Source organism: Ceratotherium simum, chromosome 21, assembly GCF_057802395.1.
Source record: "Ceratotherium simum simum isolate JZ-2026a chromosome 21, ASM5780239v1, whole genome shotgun sequence".
Classification (NCBI taxonomy): domain Eukaryota; kingdom Metazoa; phylum Chordata; class Mammalia; order Perissodactyla; family Rhinocerotidae; genus Ceratotherium; species Ceratotherium simum.
In genome coordinates, this window is record NC_141920.1 from 936330 (window position 1) to 959092 (window position 22763).

Here is a 22763-nt window from a genome sequence, read left to right on the forward strand (position 1 = left end):
CATCAGCAAACAGCCTGAGGACCCCCCACTCACCAAACCTTTCCAATTTGCTGGGTCTGGGAGTTGCGCCCCTGACAGAGTCTGGGTTAGGGGTCTGGGGCAGCTTCCTCCCCAATTCGCAGAAGACCTCATGAGAACTTGACCTTGTTCTTCGCTAAATGGACTGATAACCTTTGCCCCGCCCACTCCGAGGGACTGTGGGACAGTCAACCAACATCATGCAGGCAAAAACTCTTGGTGGTTTGTAAAATCTTGTGAGTGGGGTCAGGAACGCGGCTGTGGGGGAAGTTGACCTCAGCTCACCCCTCTGTGAAGGAAGCTGGTGATGACACGGCGGCCAGAGCTCCAAGTAGTGGATGTTCGGAGAGCGCTCTGCAGGGGCCCCCGCCTCGTGGTGCTGCTCAGCCACGGAAGGGCACTCCTGTCACCGGTCACTGCCGTCACAGCAGGGTGGGACCCTCTGGCCCTGGACTGCTGGAGCCAAGAGCAGCGGCCCCGGGTGGAAGTGCCACGGGCTGGGATGCCCCGGAAGCAGAAGTGCTTCCTGTGTCCTCACCTGGTGTGGACCTTCCTTCCCCCACCCCCATGTGCCCCTCTGTTGGGGCCCTGCCCCTCTCGGGGGCCTGACCAGGACCACCTCCTGTTCCCAGCACAAGATCCACTTCCTGATCAAGGGCAGGTCTGACCATGCTCACTCTGATCTAGAACCCCAGCAGCTCCCGGTGACCCACGGGATGAAGTCCAACCCAGCCTGTGTGCAAAGCCTCTGGGCCTGACCTCACCTGCCTCCCCTGTGCCATCGGCCCCACACCTTGCTCAGTCCCACCGCCACACCTTTGCACAGCGGAGTCCTCCCCCAGGCTCCCTCCACCACACACACAAGCCATGTCTCCAGGCTGCCTGCAACCCCAGGGTCTCCCCAGGATCCCTCCCCCTCACACCTGACCCTGCCCTGGCCCAGTCATAGTCAGAGCAGACCTGTCCTCTAGGTCCCCCACATTCCCTGGGCAGGTGAGCTCCTAGTAGGCCAGCCAGCCCCTCCTCCTACTCTGCGGACCTCATTCATCCCCAGAAGGGGGACCTCTGAGCTCTTGACCTAGGTCCAAAATACCCGGGAACGGGGTGCTCCCCAGGCCCACTAAGAAAGGGGTTGATGGGGGGGAGGGTCACACCTAGGGCCAGGGGCAGGCACAGTGCTGCCTAGGCAGGAGGTTATCCTGGGGGGACGGAGCTGTCGCTGGTTAACCTGGACTGTGTGGGATGGTCTATCTGGGGGCCACTGGTGTGGCCCCTCGCTACTCTACGCCGCCTGAGAAGCCACGTCATCGCCCCTTTAAGAAGGGGTCCCACGCTCCCACCCCAGCTGGCGCGAAGCCCCCAGAGGCCTCGAGCTGGGGGTGGTGGGGAGTGGTGGGGGGGGGGGGGTGGCGCGGGAAGAGAGACGCGGCGCAGCTGTTACTCGGAGTGGCGGAGCTGGGCCGGGGGACCAGCCTGGGCTGCCGGGCGGAGCGGGGCGGCGGAGCGGGGGCTGCAGGGCGGGGCGGGGCGGCGGGCCCAGGCGCTGGGCGCCTCGCGTGCGGGCGGCTGTGGGTCCAGACTGGCAGAGGCGGCGCCAGCGGGCCGGGCCGACAGCATGGGCTGCTGCTCCGGCCGCTGCACGCTCATCTTCCTCTGCACTTTCCAGCTGGTGAGTGGCGACCCCTCCTCGGGTCCCGCAGTCCCCGCGCACTGGGGGATCCGGGCCACATCCCCTGCCCCCAGCCCTGCCCGCTGGGTCCGCTCCAGGGGACTCCCGGCAGGAGAAGCCTGAGGACCCACCCACTCGCCAAACCTTTCCTATTTGCTGGGGTCTCCTGGCAGGGAACGGCTGGGACCCGCGAGCTTCTGCCGCTGAAGTTCGCCGCCGCCCCAGGGGGCGTGGGGAGCCAGCGCCCTGTGCGCGACCCCGACGGCCCCTCCGTGTGCGCGCGCTGGAGGCGGCCGCGGGGTCCCGAGCTGCGAGGACAGATGCCGGGGAGCGGCTGCAAGGGGCCCGCGCTGAACAAAAGCCTTCGTGGGGGGCGGGGCGCGTGGACCCTGCTCTCGCCGCGCCTCAGGCTGGGGGCGTCCCTGGGCGCGGGGGGAGCCTGGCCTGCGCTCAACAAGTCCGGTGGGCGGCGCTGTCGGGAAGGGGCACTGCTGCGCGCAGTGTCCACGCGTGTTGGAAAGCCTGTGTGGCCCCAAGTATGCGCGCACGGAGCGTGTGCGAGTGTGTGCGAGTGTGCTTCCTTTCCGAAGCCAGCACCGGGCGCCGAATGAGCGGCGGAGTTCCGTTTCTGAGACCTGACAGCCCCTTGGGGCTGTGAGTTTGGGAATGATTGTGTGTGTTGGGGTGTGTGAGCCCGGCCCTGCCCGTGCCTGTTGCCTCCCAAGCTGGAGGAGGTGGTCCCTCCCCCTTCACCCGGGCCTGGAAAGATGGGGAGCCAGAGGGGGTTGGAGAAGGGGATGGGGGCCAGCCCAGGGCTGCACTTATCTCTTTTGTGGGGGCATTACCTGGGCCTCCTGGATGCAGAGCTTTGTAAGAGAAGTTGGGCATCCACCTCCCCCCCACTCCCCCGCAAGTTTCCATTCTGCCCTTGGATGGAGCTCCAGGGGAGGCCAGGTCGTTCCGGTTCCCAGGACCCTCTGGGGGAGAGGGGTACAAATGTCTCTGCTGGGCTGGAGAGAGATGATGATGGCTCCTGGTCTCTGGTCTTAAAAAGGAAATGCTGCTTTGTTGATGCCACACCAGGTGTTCTTCTGGGCTCAGCTGGGCAGGGTGCCTCCTCCTCCTGAAGCTAGAGGGCCCAGAGAGGAGGAGGAAGGGCTGCCTCAAAGAAATCTGAGGTAGAACGTCCTCCTGCACCCGTGGCTGTGCAGGCTGGTATCCTGTCCTCTGCCTGGGGCAGGGCTTGCTGGCCAAGCTGGCAGGAGGCCAGGATACACAGGCCGGCTTGTCCTGCCTGGAGGGAGGAAGGACCTGCCCGAGCTTCCCCGTGGGGTGCTCAGTGCTGCTGAAGCGTGAGGGGCAGGGGTGTTGGGGAGCTTGGAGGGAGGTGGGTGGTCTGCAGGGCTTGTGCTGGACAGATGAGGCTGGGAGATAGCCCGGGCCCGGCACAAGGCTATGAGGCCCAAGGACTGTTACACCAGCAGTAGGGAGCTATTGCAAACTCTGGAGCAGTGGTGTCACTTTTTGGTGGGAGGCTCTCTCCGTGGCGGGAATCCCTTAGGAGGCTCCTGGGAGTGGAGTGGGGAAGCTGAAAGGGGTGGAAGGGATGATGGGGTGACGGACAGTGAGGATCCCAGGCTGGCCGGGTGGTTTGCAGCATGGTGACGGACAGCTGGCAGCAGTCTGGACGTCAGGAGGCAGAGCTGCTCTTGGGGTGCTGTGACTTTGGTTTCGATGAGTTGAGTTTGGTGTGTGGGATGCACTCGGGGTGACACGTGGGCTGGAATTCTGAGCAGGGGAAATAGATGTATTGGGTGAGGGGTGTGGTCTCAGGGCTCAGAAGGGTCAGATCAGGTCCTGTTGCCTGTTTAGCCTCTGCAGTGGGCAGTGCACAGATGGGCGCCCCTGCAGGCCCCTGGAATTTGGCTGCAAGAGCAAGTGTTAGCTCGGCTTGAGGGCAGCAGGGTTTCCCTGGACCAAGGGCTCCTCGAAGTCTCTCCGTCTCAGCCAGGCAAGCCAGAGGGCTGGGACTGTGTCCCCAGGCAGCTGGCCAGGCCTTGGCTGACGTGTAGCAGGGAACTTCGAAAAGCCCTTTGTTCTGGCTGTCCACCTGTCCCTCCTCTGCCGGGTGGGGGGGTGGCAGAGCAGGAAGAGGCCTGACACCCCCACTGCTCTGTCACTGAGTGGGGATGGGGGGGAGCTGAGGACGATGCCGTGTGCGGGAGCCCTGTGTCTTTTCTTTTCTCTTTTTGACGAGCCTGAGAGCTTTCTGTTATCAAGCTACAGGACAAAGGCCGGAGCATCTCTCCTCGGAGCCTTCTCCCTGAGGAGCAGCGTGAACTTTGCCTGCTGGGAGCCAGTGGGAGCCAGCCAGAGTGCCCTGCGGTGGTTTCCCAGGCTGTGCCCCAGCGCAGTGACGAGAGAGGAGGGAGAGCTCAGCAAGGGGCATGGGGCGGCTCATCTCCTCCTGGCCTCCTGACTGTGGCCACAGGGCCAGAGCACTGAGCCTTGCGGTGCTGTGGCTTATAAAGGAAAAAGACGCCCCACAGGGCCTCCACGTGCTGGCCACCCTGCCCCGGTTGCAGGTCTCTCTCCTGGGAGTGGATCCTGGGAGCCGCCCTCAGACTAGAGAGCCCTCAGCGAGGGCACGCGTCCAGGCCATGAGCCTCGGCCCCACAAGACAGAGCCTGGTGGCAGGTGACATGAGGCAGGGGGTGAAGAGGGGTCTTGGGGGCCATCTTCACTCTGCCACCACCTCCGTGCGTGGTGCTCAGGGCTTCGATAGGGCAGGCGTCCGTGCCCATTGGTTAGGGTCTTCTGGGCACCACGGGGAGGCCTGGGGCTCAGAGTATAATTTTATTCTGTGTCTAGAACAGATGCTGTTGACTAGCTCTGCCCACGAGGGCTGTGTGTGTGCACGTGGATGTGTGTGTCTCTTCTTCCCTGCCCTACGGGCCGCCCACCACAGCGCAGGCCCTTCAGACTGGGGCCCCACCCCTCCCCCTCTCCTACTCCTCTCCCAGCCACCCCCAGAGCGTTGCCCCCATCTGGTGGGATGGCAGTGAGTGGTCTGAGAGGTCAGATGGCAGGGCCTGATGACCCCTGGCCCACGTGAGGGGCTCAGCCTTCGTCTCAAGGGCACACACTGAGAGAACCATGTCCCCAAAGGCTAGCGCCCCACCCTGTGGGGGACCAGGCTTCTTGGCAACAGCCAAGGGCAGACTGGGGAGGGAGCTTCATTTCTGCTTGTCCTTGTCCCCTGGAACTGACCCCAGCTGCGGCGAGGTCCATGTTCTGGGCTGTGATCTGCACGTGCATCCTGCCTCCGGGGAGTCCTGGTGCTGCTTCCTGCGGGGTCCCTGCCCACGGTAGATCTCTAATTCCTATTCGGCTTCTGTGAGCTGTGATTCTTCTGCAGAAGCGTCTCCTCATGATTCCGACGGCGGAAGGAGAAAGACTCCTGGGCCTGATGCTTCCTTGTATTCCCCGAGTTCGAGGTGATGGCAAGGCAGGTCCCAGGACCCTTCAGGGTGAAGTGTCGCTAGGAGTTCCTGTCAGAGGTGTCACTGGCATGTTCTCTCTGCTCTGTGTGTGGGCTTCGGTGATGTTAGCGGTTCTGTGCTGAGGTCCATCCTTTTCAAGCTGTGACAGTCCAGAGTGCTGACCCACCCCAGCCGTCCCTTGCCATGGGGTTGATCTGACTCTCATCAAGGCAGAGGTGGCCCTCTGGGCGGTGCCCCTGTCCTGGCCTGTGAGGGGGTCCTGGGCTGGCCTCTCTGTCCCTCTGACCCAGCCTTGAACTGAAGACCAGGTGCTGAGGACTCAGATTGGGACCTGGAGACACGGGTCCAGACTTCAGCACTGAGGGGTCTCTGACAGAGAAAGAGGAGGGAGGGAGGGTCTTTCCAAGTGGTCGTGGGGTCAGACCTTCTAGGGGGAGATGTTGGGTTTTCTCTCCAAATAGGGCTGTTGCTTCCCGAAGAGCGGATGGCAAGGGGACTGTCCACCAAGCCACTGACTACCCCTTCCTGGTGTCACAGAGACTCTGTGGTCACCCTTGTGGCACAGGCAGTGTGGGAGCTGGACAGCGTGTGGGGAGAGGGGCGTGTGGAGGCCTCATCAGAGGAAGCTGTCCTGGGGCTTCATCATTCCAAAAGCCCACTGCAGCCCGTGTGCTGTGCTTGGCCCCTCTTCCACGTCAGGAGACCCGGGTGAGACCCCCAGGCCCCCAACCCCTTGATTTCAGTCTGGTGGGACCCTGAGCAGAGGAGCCAGCTAAGCAGTGCCTGGACCCCTGGCCTGCAGAAATTGCAAGACAAACATGGATGTTGTTTAAAGGCCCAAGTTGGTGGCAGCTCGTTACACAGCCATAGCTCACTGACACACCCTCCATCGCCCCCATGGCTCAGACCCATCTTGGTCCGTCCAGCACTGTGGCCGGAACCTTCACTTCGGCCGGAGCATATCTGCTCACCCAGAGGGTTGCCCACGGTCCCTCCCTTTCTCTGTGTAAACGGCTGGCCAAGGGCGCCGGGCAGCTCTCTGTCCACCGCACCCGCTGGCCGGCGGAGAGCTATGAGAATAGACGCGAAGGGCCTCCTGCTGGGGGCCGCTCCAGCTTCCCCGGCGCGTAATGGAAGGGCTCTCCTTGCACGTGAGAGGCCTTTGCCAAATGCAGGTAGGGGTTACCTTTGGTGGTGGGACCTCGGGTGAGCAGCTGGTAACCCCAGTTATGCCCCTGAGCACCGTCTCAGGCTCGACCTGACGTGGCCGCCGCTCGCCGGAGGCTCCAGGCAATCCTCGAGGGGGCCCTGGTGCCCTGTGCTCCAGCTTCAGGAGCGGTTTCTGTTTGTTGCACTTGTGTTTATGGAGCACCTAGTGTGTGCCAGGTGCTGGGCCCTGGGAGTAAAGGTCGGGTAGAGGTCAAACAGCCAGGAGTGTCGGGGTTCCCCACAGCCGGTGGAGGGTAGTGCTGTGCAGCTGGCCTCCAAGGACGGGACTGGCTGCCCCAAGGTGACCTCGAGGTACTGGGGGGGACCCTATAAGAGCAGAGGCAGCAAGCCCAGGACTAGTGGGGTCTGCAGACCTGGGAAAGCTGGGCAGAGGCAGACCGCCAGCCTCTCCTGGGTGGGCTCTGGGGGCAGGGCGGGGGGCTGGAGTGCTCCCCGAGGCAGGGGCTTGTGGTCTGTGAGCCACACACACGGGGAACAGTCCACATACGTGTGTGTGCGTGTCGGGGAGGCGGGGCTGAGATTGGGGTGCAGGCAGTGGGGGAAGGGCTGTAAATTTGGGACCCAGTGAAGTGTCTTCTTTTTCCTAAGTTGAAAGGACAGATGGGGGGGAGGTGGGAGGCCTGCCACAGCTTGGGGATAGTGGGCCTGGCCGGGGGGTGAGCCGACTGCGCCTCCTGGGACCACTTTCTGTCTATGGGGAGGGAGAGAGGGCTTGGAGGCCTCAGTGACCGTGAGGGAGGCCCCTGTGAATGGGCTACACTCTGCCCATGGGAGGTGTCTCCCTACCTCCTCTGCTGGCTCTGTGCTGGGGATGGACACCCCGCGGGAGGGACAGACAGACAAACTGCAGTGATCACACGGCCATGGTGGCAGCACCATGACAGCAAAGTCCGGCCGGTGAGGGCATAGCTGTCTCATGGGCAGCTGGGTCTCTGTGTGTCCCACTGGCGTGTCCACAGCACTTGACTGGCCCCCTGTACCCATCCTTGGCCTGTTAGTGCCCTCCAACCCCTGCCCCCTTCCTGAAAAGCCACCAAGCAGGAACTCCCCCACCCCTAGGGATACTCCCTGCTGTTCACGACCTTGGGGATGAAGGACACAGGGCCTGCGGTCAGGGAGGCCGCAGCCCGACAGTGTCCACCTCAGCCTGGAGCGGGTAGGGGAGGTGGTCTTGCCCGAGGCTGCCCAGCCACCTCCCCTCAGCTCCAAGGGGGTTCTGGTAATGGATGAGCCAGGCCCAGGGGTCCCAGCTGCCCGCTGGGGGCTCAGACAACTGACCGAGGCCTTCCCAATAGCAATGACGGTGTGCCAGTTGTTCTAGAACTTTCCCTTTTCTCTACTGAGCGTTCCAGACGGCTGCTGGTAACAGACAGCAGAGCAAACAGCTGGTGCTCACGCTGGGTGTGGAGGCCACGGTAGGAAGCAGGGAGGGGGCTCGCTGGCCCTGGTTCCCCTTGGAGATGGGAGAGGACAAGCCCATCACCTCCTGGCCGAAGTCACCGGCCTCAGGGGGAGTCGCCTGGAGCAGCCCATGGCAGGCCTGGGGGTGGAATGTGCTGTCACAAGAGGGAAAGGGGCTCAGAGTGCCACACTTGTGGGCCAGCCCTGCTCCCCACTCCCTGTTCCCAGCTGTCTCCCAGGGCAGACTCCAGACCCCTGCAGGACATGCTTGGAATGTGCCCCTGCCCCGACCCCTGGAAATAGCTGCCCCACCTCTGGGCCGTGCAGTGGCTGGGCAGTGCCCAGGACGCACCCACAGCAGGTGAATCTAGGGGCTGGTCAGTCCCTTGAGGCTCCAGGCCACTGGGGACAGGAGCCTGGGTGGGCTAAGGGCTGAATGCTCTGGGCGAGGTCGGGGCATCTGTGGCCAGCAGGCCTGGTGACCATGGGTAAATCCACAGAGGCCCACCCTGCCAGGCTCCATTCCCAATCACGGTGCTGGGGGCGTGTGGGAGATGGCAGCTGCCCCTGGTCACCTGATCCCACCCTCCCTGCTCTGCCCCGCTCTTGGTTTCAGCCCGTCCAGTTGTCCAGTCGCAGGGAGGGGTGTGCGTCGACCTCGCCGCCCAGCTGTGAGAAGACTGTCGTCTCTCCCTCTGGTGCCGGGGCTCCATGCCCTCCTTGCCTTCCGGAGCCCTCCCCCTCCCAGGGCTCAGTGGACACCCCCCAGCCCACACACCAGCGGCCCCTGGGTCAGGGAGGCTCTTCCGCCTCCGCAGCTCCTCCAGTGCCGGGGAGCTCGGGGTGCACAGTGGGCCCGCAGGGAAATCGTGGGATGCAGCCAGCCCCTTCCAGCCCCTGCTGGATGCGCCTTCCTTATCCTGAACCCAGATGGGAAGGTGTCTGGATGCGGTGGATGCGGCCGTGTCTTCTCCTGGTGTGTTGTCAACACCAGCATACTTGACGGGCCAGCCCACGGACGGGATGAACGAATGAATGAACGAATGAGTGCTCTCTGCAGCCAGGACTGCGTCCAAGGCCAGTCGGTCTCCCCTGCATAGGAAGCATCAAGTTCCCAGACATCTGATCCCCTCCCGTTGGTCCTGTCGGCCGCGCCTGCAGGGCTGGTGTCTGCAGAGCCGGAGGGGCGAGAATGCCCTGGAAGTGGGGGAGCAGCCTCGCCGCCGCCACCCCCAGAGCTGCGTGTCTCAGCTCTCGCTTCCTGCCGTGTGTTTGTTTGGCCCTACGACCCCGAGAGTCAGAGCAGCCCTGTGTTCCCATTCTCCAGATGGGGAAACTGAGGACTGGGGGGGAGGTGCTTACTCAAAGAGGGCCTTCGGCACAGAAGGAACTCCCTGTGGGGAGGATTCGGGGCGCGTTGGACTGATTGGAGATTTTTGTTGGAAGAGCCAAGACTGTAGCAGGCGCTCAGTGGGGTGACGAGGCAGGAGGGGCAGGCCTGGGCCTCCCTCCCGGGGTCCGCCGCTCCTCACACAGCCCCTGCTCCTAGGTCACCGCCCTGGAGCGGCAGGTGTTCGACTTCCTGGGCTACCAGTGGGCGCCCATTCTGGCCACCTTCGTCCACATTGTCATGGTCATCCTGGGGCTCTTCCGCACCATCCAGTACCGGCCTCGCTACATCGTGGTGGTGAGTCCACTGTACTCTGGCCCTCCTCCTGCAGGCGTGCTGGCCGGGATGACTGACAAGTAGGTCTCCAGCAGCATGTTGTCCTAGAAACAACCAGAACACCCCAGAAAGGCCAGAGTTTCAGCAATACACTATCTACCTAGGCTCCCAGGCTCAAACCTTTCCACAGTCCGGGCGTCTAGAATTCTGACCTGGAAATCGCGGCTTCAGGGATGCTTTGGGAAACTGAGGCACAGAGCCCGTGCCCAGGAGCCCGGGGCAGGATTGGACCCCAGCGTGCCCCGGCTGGTGCCCCTGCGCATGGCTGTCCTGCCTCTGGAGACGCTCGAATGAGGTGCAGAAAATTCTGCTCTGATCAGCACAGCATTTTCATTTGGTGCTGATCAGAGCAGCTGGTCTAGACCGGGGTTTGCGGTAGACTGTTTCTGCAAAGGGCCAGGTGGCAGGCATTTTAGGCCTTGTGGGCCAGTCTCTGTGGGAGGGGCTCAGCCCTGCTGTGGCCCAGACGTGGCCCAGCACTAGTGGACACCAAGTGTGGCTGCATCCCACTGAGACTTCGCAGAGGAGGCGCCACTGCAGGCCTCTGCTCCCGGCGAGCAGCTCAGGGGCGTTCTTCTGGGTGGTTTTGGGGAGCTCTTTTGGGGTGGTTTGGGGGTTCTCCTGGGGTGGTTTTCAGGGGCACTCGGGAGTTCAGGCCACTTATGCTCTTGCTTGTCATTCGTCCACCTCGGATGGGCCAGAGGCATCTCCGGGCCAGGACACTGAGTGCCTCTCAGGTAGCCTCCCCTGGGCTGGCGGTTCCGGCGGCCCCATCTCCTGGGTGCCCCCTCCTTGGGAGCAGGAGCCGTCTCACCCTCTTTGCGCAGCACGGGAAGGCTCCACAGCTGAGACCTGTCCCAGGGTGGGCTCAGGGAAGTCATCCTCCAAACGGAGCATCCTGGGCGCCAGACTTGGGGAGTAGCGCCCCCTGCAGAGGCCTCGTTCGAGCTCCTCCAAGGGCGCCATCCAGAAGCAGGGTGAGCCCCTTGCCCCAAAGAGCTGGGCTCACTTCCCTGCCCCCACCCTCTCTCCTCTCCCTAGTACGCTGTGTGGGCGGCCGTCTGGGTCACCTGGAACGTCTTCATTATCTGCTTCTATCTGGAAGTGGGGGGCCTCTTGAAGGTGAGTAAAGTCGAGGGAAACTTATGCAAACAGAGGGGTTGTGGCCAGGCCACTGTGGGCACTGGATGCTTTTGCTTGTTCATTGCCTGTCTCCCTCCACAGAGGCAGGGGCTGGGTCTGTTCACGCCTCTGTCCCCAACACCCAGAACAGTCTTGGCTCACAACAGTGACTCTGTAAATGTTTGAGGAAAGCCCAGCTATTTGATGGATGGATGAGGGGCTGTGGGCATTGGCGGACAGATGGCCTTTAGCTGGGTGGGGGACACACCAGGGAAGGCTTCCTGGAGGAGGGGGCTTCGGAGCCTGGGCAGCACCTGAAAGGAGAGTTGGGGCTGGGGGCCAGGGAGCAGAGAGACCAGTCCTGGCAGAGGTGTGCAGGTGGGAACACCAGCGAGGGGGCCGGGCACCAGCCAGGCAGAGCAGACACTGCCCTCCTGCCCTGTCCTCCGGGCTGCTCTGCTCTTCCAAACACTGATGAAGTCCGCTGGTGCCTCCTTCGGGGAGGGGTTGGGACCACGTCCGGGATGGGTTTCTCTGGGAGTGTCCTTGGTGAACACATCCTGCCTGAGCGGCAGTTTGGGGCACTTAGGGCGCAGCGTTTTATTTTCTCCTTGCATGAGGCTCAGAGGTCGGTCTTAAGAGCCAGGAGTGGCGGTAGGGTTTGGCTCCAGGTTCCTGGCCCCTGTGGGCAGCCAGGCAGACTGGACCCTGCTCCTGGGCCACACCTGGGGCAGCAGCAGGGAGACAGACATTAGTTCAAACACAACTAAAATGGCAGCATTGGCGAGACATGAAGGAGGGGCCCAGGGGATGTGAGAGCACGTCCTAAGGGTCTGACCTGGGCAGGGAGGCCATCCCGGAGGTGGGGGTGTGAGCCGAGGGCACAGGACAAGCAGAGCGAGGCCTTCCTGGCAGGGCAGCAGCAGGGAGGGCCTTGGTGCCCCTGCCCCCCACGACTGGAGCCCAGGAGGCTGGGGGCAGGGGAGGTGGGAGAGCAGGACATCCCTTGCCCTTCTCAGGGAGCCCATTCTGGGCTACGGTGGGTGGGGGCTAACCTGGTCCACCCCTCGCCCCCAGGACAGCGAGCTCCTGACCTTCAACCTTTCCCGCCACCGCTCCTGGTGGCGTGAACGCGGCCCAGGCTGTCTGCGTGAGGAGCCGGCCGCCAGACTGGGGCCCCCAGATGGCCGGGCCCTGGTGCCGGGTGACGGCTGCGCCCTGGAGCACAGCTATGTGGAGGCCCTGCACAGCGCCCTGCAGATCTTGGTGGCGGTGAGTGCTGGGGAGGGGAGATGGGGGGTGTGGGGGGTGGGGTCATTCTGCTAGGGGACCAGGTCTCAGGCCTTTCCTGCACATGGCGGGACCTGCTGTCCTCTGCCAGGGCAGCATGCCCTTCCTCACCCCCATCCCTGCCCGAGAGGTTAAGGAGTCACACTGCCACCTCCACCTACGTGGCCTGGGCCACCTGAGCCTCAGTGTCCCACTCGGTAAAACGGGCTGAGGACCGACTCCAACCCCAGGGTCCCCGTGAGGATGAAACGTGGGGACAGAGCTGGAAGGCTCTCACGATGCTGCGGGGCCCAGAGGGGACAGTGGGGCCCTCCGTGAGGGGGATCTAGATGAAGGCTCCTGCCATCCCCTCCCAGCCCTGGAGGCAGCGTGGCTGGGGGAGGAACCTCGAGAGCTTCACCCTGGCCTCCGGGAGGCAGAGAGGACTGTTTCCACGCCCGACAGTGGGGCCCGGAGAGGGAGGCGGAGTTGAGCTTGGTCTGCACGCTGCCTTTCTGCTCCTGCCATGTTGAGAGTAGGGGTGCAGATGCCCAGTCAAATTTGAGTTTCAGACACACACAAGTAAGCTTTAGTGTAAGTGTGTCCCATGCCATATTTGGGACATGCGTATACTAAAAAAATGATTTGCTGGGTATCTGAAATTCAAATTTAACTGGGTGTTCTGTATTTTATCTGCATCCTCAGAGAAGAGAAGCGATTTAATGTAAGGGGCTGGGAGTGCGCAAGGGTCTGCAGGGCTCAGGGGATTGAGCGAGCGCCCGACACCCTCACCCCTGCTGGGCCGTGGAGACTAACTTTCCTGGGGACTGGGGCGGCAGCCTGGGCAACTCTCACAATAAACCAGTCACTTCTCCCAGCCTCAGTTTCCCTTCTGCAGCCTAGACAGAGTGAGCCTCGGACGCCGGCCCCGTGTGGGGGACGCTGTGTCGACACATGGCGTGGTCGATCTCACTCATCCTCTCGTTACCTGCCTCGTGTCCCCAGCGTGTGGATGAGGAAAGCAGAGCACAGTGAGGAGACACACTCGAGGACAGGACACTAGCTGGTAGCCATGGCAGCTATCTATTGCTGTGCAACAAAGTATCCCAAAACATCCTGGCTTGAAACAAGACAGCTTTATCTCACAGTTTCTGAGGCTCGGGAATGTGGGGGCAACTTAAATGGCTGGTTCAGGTTCAAGATCATTGATGAGGCTGCAGTGGGGACGTTGGCCGGGGCTCCAGTCATCTGAAGGCTGGACTGGGGCTGGAGGGCCTGCTTCCATGGAGACTCCCTCATGTGGCCATTGGCAGGAGGCCTCAGTTCCTCCCCATGTGGACCCTCCTTGGGGCTGCTTGGGCATCTCTCCCCAGGGTGACTGTCCGAGGGAGAGCCAGAGTCCAGCTGCAGTGCCTTTTGACCTGGCCTTGGACGTCACACTCCGTCCTTTCTGCAGAGTCTTGGTGTTCACGCAGGCCAGCCCTGTTCAGTGTGGAAGACGACTGCACAGGGCGTGAACGTGGGGGAGGCCCACTGGTGGCTTGAGGGACTTCTGCAGGAGCAGAGGCTCCTCATCGCTGTTCTGTCAACACAGATGGGCCCCAGATCCCCATCTTCTGCCAGGGCCCAGGGTCTCTGGATTTGAGCCCTAGGGAGACCCAGAGCTCTCGGCTGCTGCTCTTTTTTTCCATCATCTCCCCCAGGGAGGGGAGGAGTTGTGGACCCATTTGAAGAAGAGGAAGATGGAGGCCCACAGGTTTGACCTAAGACCACACAGTTGGCTGCAAGGAGCTAGAATCTGGATGAGGCCGTGTGTGGGAGTGTTGGCACAAGTCCTTGTTCAGAGACAGGAGGTGGGAAGTGACTGTAACACGCCTTTGTTTGGGGCTTGGGTGGCCTTGGACTCACCACTGCCTGGTCAGCAGAGCCCAGGTTGGCCTTGACTATGAGTCTGTGGCCTCCTCATTCCAGAAAGAGACCCAGGCCCCCTCGTGATGGGGTGTGTTTGAAGCACCGGCCCGTCCCCAGACCCCCTCAAAGCTGGCACCAGGGGAAACCCTCACCTCGCAAGTCCCCAGACCCCTCCTTGCTCTCAAAGCCTCCAGCAGCATCCCTCAGAGCCTGCTCCAGGGCCCAGACTGAGCGTGTGTCCATTCCCCAGGCGCCCACCTCAGCAGGGCACCCCAGGTCCAGCATCAGGGCTGCATTCTGTCACCAGACTTTCTCGTGGTCCGTGGCGGTCTAGAGCGTGTCCGGAGCTCACTCACCACGAGTGGAGCCTGTTATAGGGATGATGTCCTGCCCTGGGATGCCTTTCAGTTGGGGGTCTCGCAGGGAGCCCGTCCTTTCCAGGGGGTGTGCCTTATCCGTGGAGCCACGTGTCAGGAGACATGTCTGGATTTGAGTAGGGGGGCCAGGGGTCGGGGATTGTGGAGGGACCATGAAGAAACTATGTGAACTCACAGACAGTCCTGGCTGCCCAGAGGTCCATGAGGAAAGATGGAGTCATCAAGCGTTTCCAAAGGCCAGCCACGGGGCCTCACCCTGGCCACACTGAGGGCTTTGTCCTGTGCGGGGAGAGGTGCCTGGAGAAGCTGGCCTGGTGCCTGTGGTGCCCTCGGGCCAGAGGTCCCCACGCCGGACTCCTCTCTGAGCAGGATGACCGCTGCCCCACATGCAGCAGGTCTGCGTGAGCCGGGGGAGCCTCCAGGTGTGGCCTTGAGCCAGCCCAGACAGAATTCGGCCTTACAACTGAATAAGTCTCCCAGGGCTGCGGTGACAAAAGACCACAGACAAAAGACCAAGGGCAGCTTGAAACAAAAGAAAGTTATTCTCTCGGTTCTGGAGGCCAGAAGTCCAAAGTCAAGGTGTTGCAGGGCTGGTTCCTTCTGGGCTCTGAGGAGGATCTGCCCCAGCCTCCCCCAGCTCCTGGTGCTGCCGACAGCCCTCGGTGTCCTTGGCTTGTGGATGCCTCACCCCGATCTCTGCCTCCGTCTTCACACGGCCATCTCCCTGTGTATATTTCTGTGTCAAATCTCTTTCTCCTTTTTCTTAAATCGCACCAGTCATTGGCCTTAGGGTCCACCCCAGTCCAGTATGGCATTGTTGTAAATCCATCACATCTACAAAGACCTTGTTTCCAAATGAGGTCACGTTCACTGGTCCTGGGGGTCAGGACGTGGATGCATATCTGGGGACACAGTTCAACTCACAATAGCAGTTGAACAACCTTGGAGATTCTATGTGTGGGTTCCGGCTCCCAGAGGACTGAAGTGGCAAAGCGCTGTCCCCACGGGGCCAACCCAGGCCCTTTCTGAAGCTGCAGTCGGGCTTGTGTGGTGAGCGGCTGTGGGCCAAATCAGGCCTGCGGGGGGCCCCACCTCGGGCTTTGCCGGCCCCGGAGGAGGAGGGGCATATGTCTCTTGACACTTCTATCCAGTGGGGCCGTTTCCATGTGTCCTGACCACTCCCACTGCTCTCTCTGAGCCTGTGTGGTCACAGAAAGCCAAAGGAACCTAAGGCCTGGCAGTGAGGAGCAGCTTTGCCAGGGATTTCGGAGCCTGCGCCCAGGCGAGGCTGGCACCACACAACCAGGTCTGACCTGGCCACAGGTTCTCCAGCCCTGGATGGCGCTGAGGACGTGGGTTCCAGTGATGCCACTTTCCTGCTGTGTTGCCTTGGTGAGCCACTCAACCTCTCTGTGCCTCAACTTCCTCTTCTGTAAAGAGTGGGAAGGTAACAGTGCCTTCCTCAAAGTGTGGGTGGGAGGACTCGACGGGAGAGTGGGTCAGGTGAGTCTGCAGTAGGTGCTCGGTTTGGCACTGGTTTCACGGGCACCCCAAGGATGTGTGCTGCGCTGGGGCTCGTCTGGTGCGGTCACTGGAGGGAACCAGTCAGGTCTGGAGGCTCCTGACTCTCCCTGGTGCACAGTGGGATGACACCAACATGTCTGGGTGGATGTTGGGCTTAGAGGACGGAGGTTCTGCAGCCAGCACTGACGGTGGAGACTGAATTCCAAATCTAGGGACATCCGTGGTGAGAAAATGCAACAGTTCAGGTGGCCCGGCAGACTTCCTGGGTTCCTTCCTCCTGCTCTTGCTGATTTTCCTACAGAAAACCAGACTTCGGGGTGTTTGGGGTGCTGCCCTTCTCTCTGGTGCTGGGACCCTCTTTGAGGCAAAACGAGGGCCCCAGTGACCTGAAAACTCATGAGAACCTGGGTGCGTTCTGCGAAAGGAGAAAGAACCCACTTGCCCAGGATACACATCCAAGCTTCTGAAGTCACTTACGGAATTTGTGAAAAGGTGACAGAAAGGAAACTGGAGACGGACAAATGGAGATTCTGGGGGGCGTCTGCGATGCGCTGCTGGTGGGGCCACTGCTGGAGGGAGGAGAGTGCTGCACATCGATGGGAGGGGGAGGGACCCTTCCTTTGCTTTTCTCCTTCACCCCAGGGGTGGGGATTTCTTTAAGGAAATGCAAGTTTCTAAAGACCAGTCAGCCTTATGTCCTTTGCCTCCCCAGGAGCCAGGCCTCTGCTGTTTGCTCAGAGGGTCTAGGAGAAGCAGACCCTTGGCCCCCCTCTGCAGTCAGGTGGGGAGGAGAGAACCAGCCAGAGGAGGCAGAGCGGCCGGTGCTGGGGGAGCAGCGACTGCAGGTCCTGTGGGTGTCTGGAGAACTTCGTGGAGGAGCTGGGCAGGAGCTGGGAGAATGGACAGGAGGGGCGGTGGGAAGGCAGAGGTGTGGCGGGGGCGTCCTCCCCCAGGACCCCGCCCGAGGAAGAGCAGGGCTGCGGGAGGCATTTCAGCACCACGGCCAGCTCCCGAGCCGGCTCCTTGGGGGAGGGGCGGGAGGAGGCTTCTCCAGTTTGTGTTTGAACAACGAGGAGACAGGCCTGCCCGAGTGGGCACAGAGGAGGCCCTGCCCTGCTGCCCAGAAGGCCTGGGGCTTCCAGAGCAGGGGGCATGGAGCCTGAGCTTTCTTTTCTGGCTCCCCTCCGTGTCAGTGCCGTCCCGTGGGGTCTGTCTCCTCCTTTGATGCACATTGTGGTGTCAAAGGGGGCTGTTGGGCCTATTCGAGGGTGAAGAAACAAGGTCCAGATGTTAAATAAACCCCCTGGGGTCTCGCTGCTGCTGACGGTGGCTGAATTGGGCCAGAAAGGATGCTGGAAGCCCTCTCCTTCCCTTGGCCCCTTGCTCCCAAAACCGTGCCGCTGGCCAACTTCCTGTCTCCTCCATGGCGTTTCTCGCCCCCTCCTGGGCTGTGGTTGCCCCACAGACAGACCTCCGCCCTCTCTCAGGCCTGTGGTTGCCCCACAGACAGACCTCTCCCAGAAGACCCCCTGTAGCTCCTCCGTAGCAGGTGCCCTTGTGAAACATCTGTTTATCCCCTGACCAGTCAGGGTCCCAGCAAGACAGAGATGGTGCACTCAGATTAGGCTAATCCCCGGGGGCTGGTGAAGGGGATGTTCTAAGTCGGGGTGCCCTGTCAGGACCACATGGGATACCCCATTCCCCCCAGGGCGCGTAGCCACAGAGCTGTTGTCACCCTGGCCTGAAGGGAGGAGTTATGATACACGGGCAGAGTCCTGCGGAGCTGTGGCCCCCGCCCCGTGCTGGGAAGGAGCCCTGCAGAGAAGGGGCTGGGGGATGCATGCCCTGCTTTTCCCCCTCCCTCCCTCTCATCTGCTGGGCTCCCTGTTGGCTAACCCAAGCTGGAGGGCATGGGAACCTATGGATACCATCCACACTGTGCAAGGTGGAGAATGTGGAGGGAGGAGTCTGCAGGGGCAGGGGGGCACCTCCGACCCACCACCATCAGAACCTTGCTCTCTGTGCTGCATCCTCGGGGCAGAGACCACTGCGTGGTGTGGGAGGTGCTCAAAGAACAATTGGTGATGCCCCGGAGAGTGCAGGTCTGGGTTCAGAGGCCAGAGAGCGTGACATTGCTGTTCTGGGCTGCCTCTCAGGTTTCCAGCTTCTGTGGAAGAGACTGAATTTGCTTCCTCTGCAGAGCTTCCCAGATGAGCTGGGGTGGAGTGGTCTCTCCAGGGGCCCTGTGAGCACACAGGGCTGTGGGCTTCCACAGAAATCTCAGTAGCTGCCCTTGTGGTGTCGAGATGCATTTTGCTGTCATGTTATAGACGAGCACCTCTGCTTGGGGGCCCCTCCGCGCATCGTCTGTCAGCCGGGTCTGTGAGTTAGGGCCAGTCTCTCTCGTTCTCGTTAAGGAGGATGCAGTACTGATGGCAGTAAATGCCATACTCAGGAGTAGCTCAGCCTTTGGTTAGCGTCGCCGTCGCCGGGGTCTCGTGAGTGTGGAGGGATGGGGCAGTGGGCAGCACCGGTCCCGCCCCCTCTCAGCTGGAGCCCTTTCTCTTGCAATGGCTTTGGTGCCCCAGCGTGCATGGGGCTGGCCCTCTTTCCCCTGAAGTTTTAGCATTCTTCAACGAGCCTGGCTGAAGAACCTCTACCCAGCCGAGCCCCCAGCTGCCGCAGGGCAGCAGCCAGGCCCATCCACTCTGCCCAGAATTACCTGCCAGGCTGAGTCCTTGGTGTGTCTTTCCTGCACTGTCCATTCGAACCATGCAGCTTGGCTAGCTCAAAACGTCTCCAACTGTGGCTGCATGTAGATGGCCCCCTCCCCAAGGAGGAGAAACCTGGTGGTTGGCTGTTTAAGGCCCAAGGCCTCAGGCCCCAGGGAGGATAGCCTGGCTGTAACGGAGGGGGGTCAGCCTGGAGGTCCACCCAGGCTGTGGTCACATGTCTCTGCATTCCATTCCCCCGTTAAAGCAGGGCCTTGGTCATCTTCCTGACTCACTTGTCCACTGGCCAGCCCTCACTGCCTCGAGGCCTTCACTCACGTGTCGCCCCCTCACCCACAGGGGCCAGGCCAGCTCCGCTGGGGAAGTGGACACCATCTGGAACTTGAGAGCCAAAGAGGCCCCGCAGATCAGCTCTCCTTGTTCCATTTTACAGACGAGAAAACTGAGGCCCAGGAGGCGTTATGGCCTCGTGGTTGGGGGCCTCTGTCCCACATCTTGCAAAGCGACAATGCCCCTCAAGCTCGCCTGGAGTCCTCACCCTGGCCTCTTGGTGTCTTTCAGCTCGTGGGCTTCGTCTGTGCCTGCTACGTGGTCAGCATTTTCACTGAGGAGGAAGACAGCTGTAAGTGTGTGGCCGCCAGGCTCCCAAAAAGCCCGTTAGTGACCCGGCCAGGCCCCGCCGGGCAGTGGGGGTGGGAGAGGGAAGCAGAGGGCTGGCCATGGAGGGGGAGGCTTCGATTTCTCCTGCCTGTTGTGGCTGCAGCCTGAGACCTCGCCTCTTAGATGGGCCCCCACGCCCACGGGGGTCCAGCCACCTGAGAAGACATGAGGAAGGGTCCTGGGCTGTGGGCTCCAAGGGTCAGCTCACCCCCAGCCCCCCAGGTCTGTGGGCTCTTGTGCTGGGGGGCAAGCTCCCCACAACCCCCACAGCTGCTGCAGGTGGAAGGCTGAGCCCTCAGACCTACGGAGGAACGGGCCGCTCCCTTCCCTGCACTGAGAGCTGGGCCTGCGGGTTGGCGGCCCATCGGCCCTCAGTATTGGCCCGGGCCCGTCTGGCAGCTTCTCGCTTTCCCTCCATTTGGGACCCCCTTTTGACTTTCCTCTGATCTGCAGCATCAACACTCAGGTGCCCTCGCTGGCCCCGATAGGCCCCGGCGCTGACGTAATCTCGTTGGGAAGACCCCGCAGAGAAGGGCAAAGCAGGGCTGGTGGTGCTGGGCACACCCAGCCGCCCACGGCTGCTGTGAGCAGAACCTTCCTTGGGGTCGGAATCAGAATCCAGAGCCTCTGTTCCCGGCAGTTGGGAGGTCATGGGCTGGGCGGTCCACATGTCCTTCAGAGACCAGGCTCGCTTCTGGAAGAGCCCCCAGCCCCCTTCAGCCTTCGTGCTGCATGACCCCCAAATCATCACTCAGACCACAGCTGGCTGGGAGGAAACAAAACAGGCTTCGTGTGTTGGTTACATGGAAACGTTTTGGGATAAGAGACAGCCCTGAGATCAGAGATGCATTGGCTTTGCCCAGCAAACCCTTGCCTCTCACTGTCGGTGCAGACACAGTTTCAAGGGCAGGTGTGATGTTTATGAACGTCATGGGAGTGATGCCCAGGAGATCCTGGCAGGGCATGGCGCAGCCCCATAACAGGCTCCGGGGGTCTGGCTGTCATGTCTCTGCTCAGTCCCCCCAGGCCACAACCCCGGCTGAGAGCCTCAGCATTTGCTGAAACCTTTCACTCGGAAGTCACTTGTACGATTTATCGTCCAAAGAGAGCTCTGTCTCCAGGTCTGAGCTGGGCCAGGGCCGGTGTCTGCCCTCCCCCGGAGACCCATCAGGCTTGTCCCTGTCCCCCATCACTGCATCACCACGCCCTGGGTCTGTGCTCTCCCGGGCTCACCCCTGTCCCCCATCACTGCATCACCGCGCCCTGTGTCTGCCCTCCCCTGGGCTCGCCCCTGTCCCCCCGTCACCGCATCACCGCGCCCTGTGTCCGTCCTCCCCTGGACTCACCCTTGTCCATCACTACATCACCGCACCCTGTGTCCCTCCTCCCTCGGGCTCACCCCTGTCCCCCATCACTGTGCCCTGTGTCTGTCCTCCCCCGGGCTCACCCCTGTCCCCCCATCATGGCATCACCACGCCCTGTGTCCGCCCCCCCCCAGGCTCACCCCTGTCCCCCCATCACGGCATCACCGCGCCCTCTGTCCCTCCTCCCCCAGGCTCACCCCTGGCCCCATCACTGCATCACTGTGCCCTGTGTCCCTCCTCCCCCGGGCTCACCCCATCCCCCATCGCTGCATCACTGTGCCCTGTGTCCGCCCTCCCCTGGGCTCACCCCTGTCCCCCGTCACTACATCACTGCGCCCTGTGTCCCTCCTCCCCCGGGCTCACCCCATCCCCCATCACTGCATCACTGTGCCCTGTGTCCGCCCTCCCCTGGGCTCACCCCTGTCTCCCGTCACTACATCACTGCGCCCTGTGTCCGCCCTCCCCTGGGATCACCCCTGTCCCCCATCACTGCATCACTGTGCCCTGTGTCCATCCTCCCCCGGGCTCACCCCTGTCCAACGTCACTGAGTCCCTGTGCCCTGTGTCCCTCCTCCCCTGGGCTCGCCCCTGTCCCCCATCACTGCATCACCGTGCCCTGTGTCCGCTTTCCCCCAGGCTCACCCCTGTCCCACATCACTACATCACCACGCCCTCTGTCCGTCCTCCCCCAGGCTCGCCCCGTCCCCTTTCACTGCATCACCGCGCCCTCTGTCCATCCTCCCCTGGGCTCGCCCCTGTTCCCCGTCACTGCATCACCACGCCCTGTGTCCCCCCTCCCCTGGGCTCACCCCTGTCTTCTTGTCACTGCATGAGGGTCTCTGGTGGGCATGTTCTCCATTCCTCCATCTTTTCCATTGCCTGGGTTTTGTTTTATTTGGGTCTTGATTTCTTTCAGTTGATTTCATTGGTGGATTTGATCCATTTCCTCTCTACTGTGTCAGTGAAAATCCTCCCGGCCTCTTGTCCAAGCAGGCTTCTTTGTAAGTATGGCCGGCAAAGCCTGTCCCCGACAGACTGGGCCTGGCCAGTTGGGTTAGCACAGCCACAAAGCTCCTCTCCTTGGGGAGGCCTCACCAGGCATTCGTCTGTCTGTCTATCTGTCCATCATCCATCCATCCATCCACCCACCACTTTTCAGAGGTCTGCTCCATACTGGCTCTGTGCTGGGTATGGGGGTGCAGAGCCTCTGGAGCTTGGTCCCTACCCTAGGGGCTCCAAGCCACCAGGGTGTAGGAGTTGTGTCTAAGCAGGTTTTGTGCCAGAGGGCTGAGGGGGCACCAAGAGGCCACCTCCCAGGCCGGCGATGTGAGACCTCTCCAGGGGTCTCACTATGGCAGGAAATTTGAGATGTCAGTTTCCTGTCTTTGGAGGATCAGACTTCTTCCCTCTTGAAGAACGGTGTCCACAGCTCTGCACACCTCTGGCCTGGGGAGGGGGGCCTGGGCTGTTCTGCAGCAGCTTTTGCCAGCAGTCCTGCCCCACATGTAATCCTGAAATTTGGGGTCAGAAGAAGAGGCTGTAGTCCTTCTCTTGGTAGAGTTGTACTTCCTCCATCCTGCCCAGGCCCTCAGAGACCAGCCTGCCCTTCAGGGCTACACTTACAGCTAACCCCTGGAGACCCTGGCCCTCTTGGCTGTCCCCAGCCCTTCTACCGTATAAGTGAAGGCCTGTCACAGCCAAGGGCCATCAGAGGTAGAGGTGTCCAGCTCCTGTGACAGGGGAGAGGCCTCGTGCAGGCCCACGTGCTGGGGAGAGTATGTGAGGGTTGATCTCCAGGATGCATGTGGCTCTGACAGGGCCCTCCAGGCTGGGCAGGCATCTGGGGCTCTCCCTCCAGCTGTGGAGCCTGAGGGCCAGAAGGACCCAGGGGGAGCCCCTCGCTTCACTCCCAGCCCCCTAGCCACACCCCACTGAGATGTCTGCAGCCAGAGCCAGCTCTACAGGGACAAGGCCTGACCTACCCCGGGGAAGCCCGAGGCCTGGGCTGGGAACCTCACCCCCGACCCCTTTGCCAAAGGCCAGGAAGCTCTCCCCTTCTTGGGTTTTGTCCCCTTTTCATTTCAAGCTCCCCAGGGGAAGAGGGCACGGCAGCCCCTGCTGACCACTGACCGCCTGAGCCTTCCTTCCCTGGCCTGGAACCGCTCCTCAGGGGTTCTCCAACCCCCGCCCACCCCCGCCTCGCCCCCATAGGCCTGCGTAAGTGAAGAAGCACGATCCCACTCCTGTGACCTCCAGC

The 22763-nt window shown here is 61.9% G+C and overlaps 1 protein-coding gene across 1 annotated transcript; it reads left to right on the top strand.

Annotated features, from left to right (window-relative positions):
- The first annotated feature begins 1633 nt into the window (after positions 1 to 1633).
- On the top strand, positions 1634 to 22635 carry NKAIN4 (sodium/potassium transporting ATPase interacting 4). Its single transcript, XM_004430513.2, has 7 exons — positions 1634 to 1687; positions 9371 to 9508; positions 10589 to 10669; positions 11747 to 11941; positions 19044 to 19104; positions 21423 to 21507; positions 22593 to 22635. Exons 1-7 carry the CDS (start codon positions 1634 to 1636, stop codon positions 22633 to 22635), a joined length of 657 nt encoding a protein of 218 aa, XP_004430570.1.
- The last annotated feature ends 128 nt before the right edge of the window (positions 22636 to 22763 follow it).